Source organism: Symphalangus syndactylus, chromosome 16 (assembly GCF_028878055.3).
Source record: "Symphalangus syndactylus isolate Jambi chromosome 16, NHGRI_mSymSyn1-v2.1_pri, whole genome shotgun sequence".
Classification (NCBI taxonomy): domain Eukaryota; kingdom Metazoa; phylum Chordata; class Mammalia; order Primates; family Hylobatidae; genus Symphalangus; species Symphalangus syndactylus.
In genome coordinates, this window is record NC_072438.2 from 59,366,118 (window position 1) to 59,383,491 (window position 17,374).

Below are 17,374 nucleotides of genomic sequence, written 5' to 3' on the forward strand. Positions count from 1 at the left end.
ACTTTATACAGTGATGTTTAAGTTATCAATATAAAGTTACAGTGCTAAAGGAACCTTAAAGTTTTGCTATTCTTTTTTATAATAACTAAATGAGATATTGCTTAAAATTTCTTGAAGTCTCAGAGTATTTAGAATTCCAAAGTACATATTTGTGTTAACATAAATCCTTCTAGAAGCAATCTGAATATATCAAACTCATTTTTTTCTGGAAGTTCTAAAGCTAAAAAAAAACAGGAAACAAATTACCAACAAAACAATTACAATAAAAGATACTACTTAGAGTGATAAGGCAAGCCACAGATGGGGAGAAGGTATCTGCAGTGCATATCCCCAAAAAAAGAACTCATGTCAAGAGTATAAGAAGAACTCTCACCATAGAAAAAGGGTGAAACTCTTTACTGGGCACCTCACAAAACAGGCAATTCATCTGACCAAAAAGCTTAGGAAAATGTACATAATGAGATTTCTCATGGGAAAATGCATATCATATTAAAACTACAATAAGAAAAGAACACAAGTGCAAAAAGCAAAACAGTCAGATATGTTGACTTACCCACCAATAGCTAAATGATAAAATCAAATTTTGCCAAAGATGTGTGACAACTGAAACATCACATGTTGATGGAATGAGAGAATAATAATAGAATCATCTAGGAAAACTTTTGGCAGCAACTGTAGTGAAGTATATGCTTATTCTACTATCCAGAAATTCCAATATAAGGTATATACTCAAGTGAAATCAGTGCATAAGATGCTTCAAGAATGTTCCTCCCAGCTTTTAATTTTTAGCTGACATTTATTTTATTAGCCTAAAACTGGTAACAACCCAAATGTCATGAAGAGTGCAATGGATAAATAAATTGTAGTATAACCATAAATTGAAATACAGCCTGAAATTTAAAAAGAATCAACTCCCACCATACAATACTCAGCAATCACATTAACAGAACGGTGAGTAAAAGAACCAAGACACAAAAGACTACACAGTATGCAACCTCATTTATGTGAATTTCAACAACAAGCAGACCTGCTCTGTAGTAATAGAAATCAGAATAGCTAGAACCTCTGGGTTGACTAAGATGAGGCAAAAGAAGCCTTCTGAGAAATTGTCTATATTTGAATCCGGCTGGTTATATGGGTGCATATATTTTTTTAAAAAATCACTTAAAATTTGTGTACACTTAGGATTTGTCCACTTCAAGTTATGTTGTAACTTAAAAAGAAACTCCCTACACTGTGACTAAATAATGAACATGAATAATCCTGTAGTATTTTAGCAAAATAATGGGAAGGACTGCTGTAAGCAAATACTTTTTTTTCTTTTTTTTATTATACTGTAAGTTCTAGTGTACATGTGCACATAAGTGTTACATATGTATACATGTGCCATGTTGGTGTGCTGCACCCATTAACTCATCATTTACATTAGGTATATCTCCCAAAGCTATCCTTCCCCCCTCCCCCTACCCCATGAGAGGCCCTGGTGTGTGATGTTCCCCTTCCTGTGTCCATGTGTTCTCATTGTGCAATTCCCACCTATGAGTGAGAACATGCAGTGTTTGGTTTTTTGTCCTTGTGATAGTTTGCTAAGAATGATGGTTTCCAGCTTCATCCATGTCCCTACAAAGGACATGAACTCATTTTTTATGGCTGCATAGTATTCCATGGTGTATATGTGCCACATTTTCTTAATCCAGTCTACCAGTGGTGGACATTTGGGTCGGTTCCAAGTCTTTGCTATTGTAAATAGTGCCACAATAAACATACCTGTGCATGTGTTTTTATAGCTGCATGATTTATAATCCTTTGAGTATATACCCAATAATGGGATGGCTGGGTCAAATGTATTTCTAGTTCTAGATGCTTGAGGAATCGCCACACTGTCTTCCACAATGGTTGAACTAGTTTACAGTCCCACCAACAGTGTAAAAGTGTTCCTATTTCTCCACATCCTCTCCAGCACCTGTTGTTTCCTGACTTTTTAATGATGGCCATTCTAACTGGTGTGAGATGATATCTCATTGTGGTTTTGATTTGCATTTCTCTGATGGCCAGTGATGATGAGCATTTTTTCACGTGTCTGTTGGCTGCATAAATGTCTTCTTTTGAGAAGTGTCTGTTCATATCCTTTGCCCACTTTTTGATGGGGTTGTTTGTTATTTTCTTGTAAATTTGTTTGAGTTCATTGTAGATTCTGGATATTAGCCCTTTGTCAGATGAGTACGTTGCAAAAATTTTCTCCCATTCTGTAGGTTGCCTGTTCACTCTGATGGTAGTTTCTTTGGCTGTACAGAAGCTCTTTAGTTTAATTAGATTCCATTTGTCAATTTTGGCTTTTGTTGCCATTGCTTTTGGTGTTTTAGTCATGAAGTCCTTGCCCATTTCTATGTCCTGAATGGTATTGCCTAGGTCTTCTTCTAGGGTTTTTATGGTTTTAGGTCTAACACGTAAGTCTTTAATCCATCTTGAATTAATTTTTGTATAAGGTGTAAGGAAGGGCTCCAGTTTCAGCTTTCTACATATGGCTAGCCAGTTTTCCCAGCACCATTTATTAAATAGGGAATCCTTTCCCCATTTCTTGTTTTTGTCAGGTTTGTCAAAGATCAGATGGCTGTAGATGTGTGGTATGATTTCTGAGGGCTCTGTTCTGTTCCATTGGTCTATATCTCTGTTTTGGTACCAGTACCATGCTGTTTTGGTTACTGTAGACTTGTAGTATGGTTTGAAGTCAGGTAGTGTGATGCCTCCAGCTTTGTTCTTTAGGCTTAGGATTGACTTGGCAATGCGGGCTTTTTTTTGGCTCCATATGAACTTTAAAGTTTTTTTTCCAATTCTGTGAAGAAAGTCATTGGTAGCTTGATGGGGATGGCATTGAATCAATAAGTTACCTTGGGCAGTATGTCCGTTTACACAATATTGATTCTTCCTATCCATGAGCATGGAACGTTCTTCCATTCGTTTGTGTCCTCTTTTATTTCATTGAGCAGTGGTTTGTAGCTCTCCTTGAAGAGGTCCTTCACATCCCTTGTAAGTTGGATTCCTGGTTATTTTATTCTCTTTGAAGCAATTGTGAATGGGAGTTTACTCATGATTTGGCTCTCTGTTTGTCTGTTATTGGTGTTTAAGAATGCTTGTGATTTTTGTACATTGATTTTGTATCCTGAGACTTTGCTGAAGTTGCCTATCAGCTTAAGGAGATTTTGGGCTGAGATGATGGCGTTTTCTAAATATACAATCATGTCATCTGCAAACAGGGACAATTTGACTTCCTCTTTTCCTTTATTTCTTTCTCCTGCCTGATTGCCCTGGCCAGAACTTCTAACACTACGTTGAATAGGAGTGGTGAGAGAGGGCATCCCTGTCTTGTGCCAGTTTTCAAAGGGAATGCTTCCAGTTTTTGCCCATTCAGTATGATATTGACTGTGGGTTTGTCTTAAGTAGCTCTTATTATTTTGAGATACGTCCCATCAGTACTTAATTTATTGAGAGTTTTGAACATGAAGCGTTGTTGAATATTGTCAAAGGCCTTTTCTGCATCTGTTGAGATAATCATATGGTTTTTGTCTTTGGTTCTGTTTATATGCTGGAGTACATTTATTGATTTGCGTATGTTGAACCAGCCTTGCATCCCAGGAATGAAGCCCACTTGATGATGGTGGATAAGCTTTTAGATGTGCTGCTGCATTCGGTTTGCCAGTATTTTACTGAGCATTTTTGCATCAATGTTCATCAAGGATATTGGTCTAAAATTCTCTTTTTTTGTTGTGTCTCTGCCAGGCTTTGGTATCAGGATGATGCTGGCCTCATAAAATGAGTTAGGTAGGATTCCCTCTTTTTCTATTGATTGGAATAGTTTCAGAAGGAATGGTACCAGCTCCTCCTTTTACCCCTGGTAGAATTCAGCTGTGAATCGATCTGGTCTGGGACTTTTTCTGGTTGGTAAGCTATTAATTATTGCCTCAATTTCAGAGCCTGTTATTGGTCTATTCAGGGATTCAGCTTCCTCCTGGTTTAGTCTTGGGAGGGTGTATATGTCCAGGAATTTATCCATTTCTTCTAGATTTTCTAGTTTATTTGTGTAGAGGTGTGTATAGTATTCTCTGATGGTAGTCTGTATTTCTGCGGGATCGGTGTGATATCCCCTTTATCATATTTATTGTGTCTATTTGATTCTTCTCTCTTTTCTTTTTTCTTAATCTTGCTAGTAGTCTATCCATTTTTTTGATCTTTTCAAAAAACCAGCTCCTGGATTCATTGTTTTTCTGAAGGGTTTTTTGTGTCTCTATTTCCTTCAGTTCTGCTCTGATTTTAGTTCTTTCTTGCCTTCTGTTAGCTTTTCAATGTGTTTGCTCTTGCTTCTCTAGTTGTTATAATTGTGATGTTAGGGTGTCAATTTTAGATCTTTCCTGCTTTCTCTTGTGGGCATTTAGTGTTATAAATTTCCCTCTACACACTGCTTTGAATGTGTCCCAGAGGATCTGGTATGTTGTGTCTTTGTTCTCACTGGTTTTAAAGATCATCTTTATTTCTGCCTTGATTTCGTTATGTACCCAGTAGTCATTCAGGAGCAGGTTATTCAGTTTCCATGTAATTGTGTGGTTTCGAATGAGTTTCTTAATCCTGAGTTCTAGTTTGATTGCACTGTGGTCTGAGAGACAGTTTGTTATAATTTCTGTTCTTTTACATTTGCTGAGGAGTGCTTTACTTCCAACTATGTGGTCAATTTTGGAATAAGTGCGATGTGGTGCTGAGAAGAATGTATATTCTGTTGATTCGGGGTGGAGAGTTCTGTAGATGTCTATTAGGTCCGCTTGGTGCAGAGCTGAGTTCAATTCCTGGATATCCTTGTTAACTTTCTGTCTCATTGATCTGTCTAATGTTGACAGTGAGGTGTTAAAGTCTCCCATTATTATTGTGTGTGAGTCTGAGTCTCTTTGTAGGTCTCTAAGGACTTGCTTTATGAATCTGGGTGCTCCTGTATTGGGCGCATATATATTTAGAATAGTTAGCTCTTCTTGTTGAATTGATCCCTTTACCATTATGTAATGGCCTTCTTTGTCTCTTTTGATCTTTGTTGGTTTAAAGTCTGTTTTATCAGAGACTAGGATTGCAACCCCTGCCTTTTTTTGTTTTCCATTTGCTTGGTAGATCTTCCTCCATGCCTTTGTTTTGAGCCTATGTGTGTCTCTGCATGTGAGATGGGTCTCCTGAATACAGCACACTGATGGGTCTTGAATGGAACACAGCACACTGATGGGTCCCGAATACAGCACACTGATGGGACTCTTTATCCAATTTGCCTTAGCCCATTTACATTTAAGGTTAATATTGTTATGTGTGAATTTGATCCTGTCATTACGATGTTAGCTGGTTATTTTGCTCGTTAGTTGATGCAGTTTCTTCCTAGCCTTGATGGTCTTTACATTTTGGCATGTTTTTGCAGTGGCTGGTACCGGTTGTTCCTTTCCATGTTTAGTGCTTCCTTCAGGAGCTCTTTTAGGGCAGGCCTGGTGGTGACAAAATCTCTCAGCATTTGCTTGTCTGTAAAGTATTTTATTTCTCCTTCACTTATGAAGCTTAGTTTGGCTGGTTATGAAATTCTGGGTTGAAAATTCTTTCATTAAGAATGTTGAATATTGGCCCTCTCTGTCTTATGGCTTGTAGAGTTTCTGCCGAGAGATCCACTGTTAGTCTGATGGGCTTCCCTTTGTGGGTAACCCGACCTTTCTCTCTGGCTGCCCTTAACATTTTTTCCTTCATTTCAAGTTTGGAGAATCTGACAATTATGTGTCTTGGAGTTGCTCTTCTCGTATCTTTGTGGTGTTCTCTGTATTTCCAGAATTTGAATTTTGGCCTACTTTGCTAGGTTGGGGAAGTTCTCCTGGATAATATCCTGCAGAGTGTTTTCCAACTTGGTTGCATTCTCCCCGTCACTTTCAGGTACACCAATCAGATGTAAATTTCTTCTTTTCACATAGTACCATATTTCTTGGAGGCTTTGTTCATTTCTTTTTACTTTTTTTTCTCTAAACTTCTCTTCTCACTTCATTTCATTAATTTGGTCTTCAGTCACAGATACCCTTTCTTCCAGTTGATCGAACTGGCCACTGAAACTTGTGCATTCATCACGTAGTTCTCGTGCCATGGTTTTCAGCTCCATCAGGTCATTTAAGGACTTCTCTACACTGGTTATTCTGTTAGCCATTTGTCTAATCTTTCTTCAAGGTTTTTAGCTTCTTTGCGATGGATTCAAACTTCCTCTTTTAGCTCGGAGAAGTTTTATCGTCTGAAGCCTTCTTCTCTCAACTCATCAAAGTCATTCTCCGTCCAGGTTTGTTCTGTTGCTGGCAAGGGGCTGCGTTCCTTTGGAGGGGGAGAGGCACTCTGATTTTTAGAATTTTTAGTTTTCTGCTCTGTTTTTCTCCCCATCTTTGTGGTTTTATCTACCTTTGGTCTTTGATGGTGGTGACGTACAGATGGGGTTTTGGTGTGAATGTCCTTTCTGTTTGTTAGTTTTCCTTCTAACAGTCAGGACCCTCAGCTGCAGGTCTGTTGGAATTTGCTGGAGGTTCACTCCAGACCCTGTTTGCCTGGGTCTCAGCAGTGAAGGCTGCAGAACACCAAATATTGGTGAACAGCAAATGTTGCTGCCTGATCATTCCTCTGGAAGCTTCATCTCAGAGGGGTACCCAGCTGTGTGAGGTGTCAGTCTGACCCTACTGGGGGGTGCCTCCCAATTAGGCTACTCGGGGGTCAAGGACCCACTTGAGGAGGCAGTCTGTCCGTTCTCAGATCTCAAACTCCATGCTGGGAGAACCATTACTCTCTTCAAAGCTGGCTGATAGGGACATTTAAGTCTGCAGAGGTTTCTGCTGCCTTTTGTTCGGCTATGCTCTGCCTCCAGAGGTGGCGTCTACAGAGGCAGGCAGGCCTCCTTGAGCTGCGATGGGCTCCACCCAGGTCGAGCCTCCTGACTGCTTTGTTTGCCTACTCAAGCCTCAGCAATGGTGGGCGTCCCTCCCCCAGCCTTGCTGCCACCTTGCAATTCTATCTCTGGCTGCTGTGCTAGCAATAAGTGAGGATCCATGGAAATGGGACCCTCTGAGCCAGCATGGGATATAATCTCCTGGTGTGCCATTTGCTAAGACCATTGGAAAAGTGCAGTATTAGGGTGGGAGTGACCCGATTTTCCAGGTGCCATCTGTCACAGCTTCCCTTGACTAGGAAAGGGAATTCTCTGACCCCTTGTGCTTCCCAGGTTAGGTGATGCCTCACCCTGCTTCAGTTCATGCTCAGTGGGCTGCAGCCACTGTCCTGCACCCACTGTCTGACAAGTGCTAGTGAGATGAACCTGGTACCTCAGTTGGAAATGCAGAAATCACCCATCTTCTGCGTCACTCACACTGGGAGCTGTAGACTGGAGCCGTTCCTCTTTGGCCATCTTGGAACCGCCCCCAGCAAATACTTTTATATCTAAAATAAATAGACATCATGTCAGCCAAAGAACAAATAGCAAGATTCTTTATTGCTGTTTCATTCTTTTATTATGCTGTTTCATTCTTGTATATGATATATAAAATTCGATTTAAAATCTTCGCACTACCCTTTAGTAGGGTTACCATTTGCCAAATGAAAAGCATCCTCAAGAGGGCGTGGCATAAGAAAAATCTTCACCCAAGTGTGTGCTTGAATGTTTTAGAAGACTTAAACAGCCATTCCATTTGGTCGAAAGGTGGATCCCAGAAACATCTGACATAAACATTTCTATCTCATGTCATCTTTTAAGACACCTTCTTAATGAATACAAATATATGTACACCTTGGGTTCCAACGTGGACTCTTCTTGATAACAAAGATTTTTTCTTACTTGAAATATTTGAGGAAATAGTTTGCAGCATTTCCCATAGCATCTGAGCTTATTTACTTGGCTTCCCAGTATTTAGCCCACAGCTAGGAATTTGAGAAAGCTGTTGATGAACTTTGAGGGCGAAAATTCCCTCCAGGTTCCAAGGTGACCAGTGTGCTCTTCCTCTGCAAGTACTGCTCTGTCTGAAGTTTTCCTCAGAGAAATAAATAAAGCTTCAGGTCTCATGCATTTTCAATGAGAAACCTTATGCAAAGAATATTACCAAAATCACATTCTTGGCATTTCTTCAGTCACACTTTTATATCTAACTGTTCCTTTTATGGGCAACATATCCTCCAAGGATCATAACACTTATGCCATAATTATCAACACTAAAGCAACAAGTCCACTCCAGAGAATTTAATATCATTTAACTTCAAAATTATGTCATTTCTGCATGGGTGTTTATGCCAAATATTTCTTATGACTTATTTTAACAAAATAAAATGTTAGCAAAAATTATCAATTCCCTTCTAAGATGTTTAAACAAATTTTCTAACATAAGCTGATTGCAAAAGTAAGAAGAAATTGAACCAGTGTATTTTCAATAGTAACATTTGAAATCCACCCTTTTGCTAGTGGGCAACTTGAGGTGTTTTAAAATAAAAACCATATTGATGCTATATAAATTATGTAATAATATTCCTTGGAGAGAAAATTTCTTTGGAACAACATTTTTGTTTCTCCCTCATTTTTGGTGTCTTTAATAATGAATATATATTTCTAACTTTGAAATAATTATAGATTTTTTAACTTTCATTTTAAGTTCAAGGGTGCATGTGCAGGATGTGCAGGTTTGTTAAATAGATGAACATGGAGATAATGGGGGTTTGTTGTACAGATTATTTCATCACTCAGGCATTAAGCCTAATATCAATTAGCTACTTTTCTTGATTCTATCCCTCCTCCCACCCTCTGATAGGCCCCAGTATGTGTTGTTCCTCTCTATATGTCCATGTGTTCTCTTCAGTTAGCTCCCACTTGTAAGTGAGAACATGAGGCTTTTGGTTTTCTATTCCTGAATTATTTGCTAGGAATAATAGCCTCCAGTTACATCCACGTCCCTGAAAAAGACATGATCTCATTCTTTTTTATGGCTGCATAGTATTACATGTTATATATTTACCACATGTTCTTTATCCAGCCATTCATTGATGAGCATTTGGGTTGATTCCGTGTCTTTACTATTTTGAATTGTGCTGCAATGAACACATGCATGCATGTGTCTTTATAATAGAACAATTTATATTCCTTTGGGTTTATACCCAGTAATGGGATTGCTGGGTTGAATGGTATTTCTGTCTCTAGGTCTTTAAGGAATCACTACACTGTCTTCCACAATGTCTGAACTAATTTATGCTCCCATCAAGAGTGTATAAATGTTCCTTTTTATCCACAACATCACCAGCATCTGTTATTTTTTGACTTTTTAATAATAACCATTGTGACTGATGTGAGATGGTATCTCATTGTGGTTTTGATTTACATGTCTTTAATGATCAGTGATGTTGATCTCTTTATCATATGCTTGTTGACCACATGTATGTCTTCTTTTGAGAAGTGTCTGTTCATGTCCTTTGCCCACTTTTTAATGGGGTTGTTTGTATTTTTTTTGTAAATTTGTTTAAGTTACTATAGATGCTGGATATTAGGCATTTGTCAGATACATAGTTTACAAAATTTTCTGCCATTCCGTAGATTGTCTGTTTACTCTGTTGATAGTTTATTTTGGTGTGTAGAAGCTCTTTAGTTTAATTAGTTCCCGTTTGTCAATTTCTGCTTTTGTTGCAGTTGCTTTTGGGGTCATTATAAAATCTTTGCTCGTGTTTATGTCCTGAGTGGTATTGGCTATATTCCAGGGTTTTTATAGTTTTAGGTTTTACATTTAGTCTTGAGGCAGTAATAAATAGCCTACCAACCAAAAAAAGCCCAAGACCAGACGGATTCACAGCTGAATTCTACCAGATATACAAAGAAGAGCCAGTAGCATTCCTACTGAAAATTTTCCAAAAAAATGAAAAGGAGCGAGTCCTCCCTAACTTATTCTATGAGGGAAGCATCATCCTGATACCAAACCTGGCAAAGAAACAACAAAAAAAGAAAACTTCAGCCCAATGTCCTTGATGAACAGTGATGCAAATACCCTCAACAAAATGCTGGCAAACAGAATCCAGCAGCACATCAAAAAGCTTATCCACCACAACTCAAGTAGGCTTCATCCCCAGGATGTAAGGTCAGTTCAACATACACAAATCAATAAATGTGATTCATCACATAAACAGGACTAAAGACAAAACCTCATGATTATCTCAATAGATGCAGGAAAGGCTTTTGATAAAATTCAACATCACTTCATGTTCAAAACTGTTAATAAATTAGGTATTGAAGGAACATACCTCAAAATAATAAGAGCCATATATGACAAACCCACGGCTAACATCATACTGAATGGGCAAAAGCTGAAGTATTCCCTTTTAAAACCAGCACCAGACTGGGATATCTTCTCTCACAACTCCTGTTCAACACAGTACTGGAAATTCTGGCCATAGCAGTCAGGCAAGAGAAGTAAATAAAGGGCATCCAAATAAGAAAAGAGGAAATCAAGCTATCCCTGTTTGCAAATGGCATGACCCCATGTCTAGAAAACCCCATTATGTCAGCCTAAAGCTTCCTCAGCTGATAAGCAACTCCAGTAAAGTCTTAAGATACAAAATCAATGTACGAAAATTGTGCCAGCATTCCTGTACACCAACAACAGTCAAGCTGAGGGATAAATCTCAGAAGACATTCCATTCACAATTGGCATGAAAGGAATAAAATAACTAGGAATACAGCTGACAAGAAAAGTGAAGGATCTCTACAAGGAGAGTACAAACCACTACTCAAAGAAATCAGAGATGATACAAACAAATGGAAAAACAGTCCATGTTCATGGATAAGAAGAATCAATATTGTTAAAATGGCCATACCACCCAAAGCAATTTATAGATTCAATGCTATTCCCATTAAACTACCACTGACATTCTTCACAGAACTAGAAAAAACTGTTTTAAAATTCATATGGAACCAAAAACTAACCCAAGTAGCCAAAACAATCCTAAGCAAAAAGAACAAAGCTGGAGGCATCATGCTACACAACTTCAAACTATATTGCAGGGCTACAGTAACCAAAACGGCATGGTACTGGTACAAGAACAGACTCATAGACCAATGGAACAGAATACAGAAATAATTATAGATTTTTATTTGTAAATGAAAACTTGATAGAAACATATATCTGAAATTGAAATGCATGATATATATACAATTTGTCTTCTTATGACAGACCACAGTTATTAACTCCACAGCAATATAAACAGACACATTCCAGGCCTGCTGCTTAACCCCAGACTGTACTATGATATGATTGTTTTCAAGTATTTACTAGGAGATCTTTTTAAAATTAACTTTTAAATGAGTTAACTTAAAGAAAATATGCTTTACATGCTATGACAAAATCATATTTATTTTCTTAACTCTGAAGAGCAGTAATTATATCTTTAATAAGCTTTTTATTTTAGAATAATTTTATATTTGCAGATGTCTTAATTCATTTTTCATTGCTATAGAGGAATACCTGAGGCTGAGTTCTTTATAAAGGAATTTATTTGTCTCACGATTCAGCAGCCTGTACAAGATGCATGGCACCAGCATCTGTTTCTAGTGAGGACCTCAGGAAATATTCAATCATGGTGGAAGGGGAAGGGGAGCCTGCATGTCACATGATGAGAGAGGACATGAGAGAAAGAGTAGGTGTCAGGCTCCTTGTAGCAATCAGATGTCATGGGAACTAATAGAGTGAGAACTCACTCATTAACTCAAGGACAGCACCAAATCATTCATGTGGGTTCTTCTCCCCCATGACTGAAACACCTCCTCCCATGCACCACCTCCAACATTGGGTCAAATTTCAGCATGAGACGCGAGGTGCCAAGCATCCAAACTATATCAGCAAAAAAGTTTCAGAAATAGTATGGAGAATTCCCATATACCTCACATCCAATTTCCCCTGTTTTTAATACCTTACATTAGTATGCTACATTTGTAATAACTACAGTTATGACTCAATATTGATACATTATTATTAAGTCCGAACATTATTCAGATTCCCTTAGTTTTCTTTAAAGTTCTTTTTTTCTATCCTAGGATCCCGTCCAGGATACCACATTATGGTCACTTGTCATGTCTCCTTAGTCTCCCCTTGTCTGGGACAGTTTCTTCCAAATTTCCTTGTTTTTGATTACCTTGATTATCTTGAGAACTGGCCAAATATTGTGCAGAATTTTCCTGAATTTGGGTTTGCTGATGGTTTTTGTCTTGATTAAAATGGGATTATGGGTTTGGTGTAGGAATGCCACGAAAGTAAAATGCTCTTCTGATTACATCATACCAAGAGTACATGCTACCAACATGATTTAGCACTGTTGATGTTAACATTGATTGCCTGACTTGAGGTGGAGTTTTTCATGTTTCTCTATTGGAAAGTTACTACTTTTCCCCTCTTTTCCTTATTGTATTCTTTGAAGGAAGTCCCCATGCTCAATGCTCAGCCCATCCTTATGGGTTTGGTAATTATTCTCCAACTTTTTGAGGCAGGAGTGCTTATATGAATTATTTGAAATTATTTGGAGTTAAAACAGAAAGTTTATGTATTATCCCTCACTTTTTAGTAGTTTAAGCAATCATTTAGATTTGTATGTGATCTTGGTTATTTATTTTATACTTTGGGTTTAATCCAATACTTTTTATTGTTGTTACTCAAATTTTTCCAGCTTTCTTTGACCATTGGTAGTTCTTTCAGTTGGCCCCTGTGTCCCTTTGAAATATCTTCATTACTGTGAGGTTTTTGTTCTGTTTCATTTTGGGGATTGGTCTTTCTGTTTGTTTTTTCATTTGTTTTTAGCATGTACATACTTTCTTGTACTACAAAATGTTCCAGGAAAGAAATAATTACATTTTTTAAAGTGCCAACATAAACTTAATAATCTGGAGCAACTTGTTACTAAGGTCGGGACCATGTGTTTGCCTTCCTTAGCAAGCAATCTTTCCTCAATTTAATGTATATGGATAACACTCGTAACTCAGTCCTGATATTTTGATAAAAGAGCTAATTATAACAAGTGCCATAAGTAATCTGAATTGACATTAGAGATAGTAACAGTGTGTTTTATTTGCCTCAATGTGCCCTAAGGAAAGGTGATTGATTAAAAATTTTTTTTTTAAGTTTTGCTTCATTCTATAATGACATGATTGTTTCTGCTATACTAGATATCCTCAGAACAAGCAGTTTTCATGGGAGGATGAAAGACTTTTAGAATCCAAGAAGATTCTGTCTCATTACCTTTTTTTCTATCATATCTGTTAGAATTTACAGTTTTAATCAGGTAATACTCCTGGGAAGTAAAAGTTGCATGAAGGAAGAAAACATTAATAGATTTCTTCAAACAATAATATGAAATTATTCCAGTAGTGTTATAATAAAGGGAGTTCTAACAGAAACATCTGGATATGCAATGTATCATTAACAAGTTATTCATGTAACTAAAGATCAGGTTAATTGCTTATCAAATATAATTCCAACTATTCTCTAAAATAAAAAATGAGAGATCCATGAAGTGAAACATTTGCATAGTTCAAATCAAGGTACAAAGATGAAGGGATTCTCTATTATTTTGGTATGAAAACTCTTATTTTCTCTACAATCTGACTTATTTTCAATTTCCTACACAGTATTATTCTATGTCATTTTACATGTGAAATAATTAACTCTCAATCAACTAATCTAGCTATTTTCATGACATACATAGCTCTGTCTTCTTTTAACTCCACGTCACCTTTTATCTTCCTGTTGTTTTTGTATAGAAATATTTGGAATAGGAAAAACAAATTTTTTAATACAGAAGACTTGTCTCTCAAGCCATTTGCTTGAGAAAGCTAAGAGTTTTAAGTAACCATCTCCCAATGAGAAAATTAGTCTTTGTGAGTACTTTTTTACAACTGAGACTCCTTCCTTCCTTCCTCCCTTCCTTCCTTCCTTCCTTCCGTCCTTCCTCCCTCCTTTCCTTCTTTCCTTCCTTCCTTCATTCCTTCTTTCCCTCCTTCCTTCCTTCCTTACTCTCTCCCTCCCTCCTTCTGTTTCTTCTTTTATCCATTTTCTTTCCTTCCCACCTGCTCCCTCCCTTCCTCCCTTCTTTCTTTCCTTCCTCCCCTCCTTCATTTCTTCCTTCTTCACCGCTTCGTTTATATGCGTGCATATTTATTCAGTACTTACTACTTGCTGAACATTGTTATGGACCCACACTCCATGCATCAGCTAAAATTATCACGAATTTCCCTAGATAGAGCCAGTCATGAAATCAAGTGTGTATTTTGGCTTGAATAGTGATGCACCAAGTACCACATGTAATATCTTTCTCTTGTCTTTGCTGCTAAGTTCACTTTCTGATTATTGTTGCTTATTTGTAAATATTTTCTCATCTTCTATGAAGCTCCACTGTTACAGACATTGTTGTGCTTTGCTAAACTGACAAAATATTGTTCAGGATGAAACACCTTCTTTTCCAAGGTAGATCCAAAATGTTGTTCCTTCTGTATCACCTGGAATTCTTTATCCATCCTGGATGGCATTAGGTCATTTTATGAAGTAAGATCATAGAAACCTTCTTTCTCAGTCTTGGAATTGATGAGTCTGTATAACACATTTCCCCAAGGCAGAAGATAGAGTTCTCAGACTCTGTTAATACCTATGATTCCTTGTGCCTTCTTTTCACCTCTTAGCAGACATGACCAATTTCTGTGCCTCTTACACAAAATCACAAATGCAGTCCCAGCCTTTTGTGGGGTAACTCATTGGTAAGGAAATTTCTGAGAATTGGCTTTGTGGCAAAAATGTAAATTTCCACTGTCTCTTCTGTGTCACATAAGTGATTTGCATGATTAAAAATGTTTGGTTCCATATTTCTATTTTCATCCAGAGGGATAAAAATATGTCTGATCTTGATCAGAATCCACAGAATGAAATCAAACATACAGATCTCCTACTTAAGAATTGGCCCAATCCTGGAATAAAACAAACAAGTCAGGAAAAGGCAAATATGTCCTCTCTCTAGCCCATCACTTGCAATGGAATCCCAAGAGTCTTTAGAAAGAACGATTTCTGATTCTAGCCCAGACACCAGTTGAATTTATAATTTTATTTTTTTAATTTTTTTGAGACAGAGTCTCACTGTGTTGTCCAGGCTGGAGTGCAGTGGTATGATCTTGGCTCACTGCAATCTCCGCCTCCTGGGTCCAAGCAATTCTCTGCCTCAGCCTCCCGAGTAGCTGGGCTTACAGGCGCCCACCAGCACACCCAGCTAATTTTTGTATTTTTAGTAGAGATGGGGTTTCACTATCTTGACCAGGCTGGTCTTGATCTCCTGACCTCATGATCCACCCGCCTTAGCCTCCCAAAGTGCTGGGATTAGTGGCATGAGCCACTGCGCCTGATGAATTTATAATTTTAGATTAGAGTCTCCTTTGTGTAACCTTTTTCTGTACTATCCATTGAATGACACTAACAAAAAAAACATCAAAATGCTTTTGTCTGGTAGCTGGGCCCAGACGAAATGGAGCACAGAAGCAGCAATGTCATAGCTAATAGGAAGTGATATGGCTTATTTTCTTCATAAATAAAAGATAAAAGGAAGAATAGAATGTATTCACATTTTAGAAGTTTTAGTTTCATATACACAGTAGTAAAGAAATGGGAAGTTATAAAAGTTGAGACTTTCGTATATTGAATTAACATTTATCGAATATTTAATACATTCCTGTACTACGCTAGGTGCTGGGGACACAAAAATTTCAACATAAAAATAAAACATAATCCTGACTGTAATGGGATGCACATTACTAGAATTTATGAATTTTTGTATCTAAATTTAAATTGCAATGTTATGCTGTATATATTTTAAATTTCAGCATGTTTTTCTTCCAGATATGATTAATATCTCTCTTAATATTTGTTTACTCTTGATGCCTTTAGGAGATAGTCAACTTCAACTGTCGGAAACTGGTGGCTACAATGCCTTTATTTGCTAATGCGGATCCTAATTTTGTGACTGCCATGCTGAGCAAGTTGAGATTTGAGGTGTTTCAACCTGGAGATTATATCATACGAGAAGGAGCCGTGGGTAAAAAAATGTATTTCATTCAACACGGTGTTGCTGGTGTCATTACAAAATCCAGTAAAGAAATGAAGCTGACAGATGGCTCTTACTTTGGAGGTGAGTAAAAAAGATGCAACTAAGATGAAATCTAAACTGCTTAAGATTTGTATCTTTAAGAATTTTGGAGATGTCAGCATATCAGTTTTTTGGTTTTGAATGTAAACTTGTATGTGAATCCTGATAAAAGTGTCTGTAACAGTGTTTCACATTTCAGAGTCACAGGCTCAATGTGTGTGCATTTATTACTACATTGGTTGAGATATTACTTTAACCTCTTTATCTGGAACCAAATAATAGGGGCTTAAGTCAAATGGAAAGTATAATTTGGTGACCTAGATTCCATCCATCCACTAAAATGTTTTGTTTCGTTTTTGTCATCTCCACAAGAGGAGCTGACTCCTCTCCACCATGTTTTGATATGGCTTATAAAATGGGGCAGAAATAATAGAAGAAATGAAAAACTAACAGCTTCCGTTTGATATTCCTACTGCCCAGAAATTGCAAAAATCATTGCTATTCACATATGATTGCCCAGAATTGGCAGAGGATCACCTTCAGGCCTAAGGAAGGCTGCAAAATGTAGCCTCTAGTTAGATGGCAATTTACCTTGCTAAAAATTTACGGAAACTAGTATCATTTCTGTATTAGTTCATTTTCCAACTGCTGATAAAGACATACCTGAAACTGGGAACAAAAAGAGGTTTAATTGGACTTAGAGTTCTCCATGGCCGGGGAGGCCTCAGAATCATGGCAGAAGGCAAAAGGTACTTCGTACATGATGGCAGCAAGAGATAATGAGGAAAACGCAAAAGCAGAAACCCCTGTTGAACCCATCAGATCTTGTGAGACTTATTCACTATCATGAGAATAGCATGGGAAAGACCCGCCCCCATGATTCAATTACCTCCCCCGGGTCCCTCCCATAACATGTGGGAATTCTGGGAGGTACAATTCAAGTTGAGATTTGAATGGGGACACAGCCAAACCATATTAATTTCCAATTTTTATTAAAATTATACATATAAAATACATATATATGTTTCTACACATGTACAAAAAATGCCTAGAAATTGATTTACTGGGTCAAAGACTATTCGATCTTATTTTTAGACTTAGACAAATAACACCAAATTGCTTCTTTGATAAGGGTGCCTGTTTGCTTTGCCAATTCAGTTTTAGTTTTGTCTTGTGTATTAGTCCATTTTCATACTTCTGTAAA

General features: G+C 37.5%; 1 protein-coding gene across 2 annotated transcripts in view; it reads left to right on the plus strand.

Annotated features, from left to right (window-relative positions):
- Window positions 1-17,374, plus strand: part of HCN1 (hyperpolarization activated cyclic nucleotide gated potassium channel 1) — a 402,880-nt gene that overhangs the window by 337,275 nt on the left and 48,231 nt on the right. For both annotated transcript variants that reach the window (XM_055245493.1, XM_063619515.1), the window contains one exon: window positions 15,972-16,212. In XM_055245493.1, coding sequence (XP_055101468.1) covers window positions 15,972-16,212 — 241 coding nt within the window. The remainder of the gene's footprint in view (window positions 1-15,971; window positions 16,213-17,374) is intronic.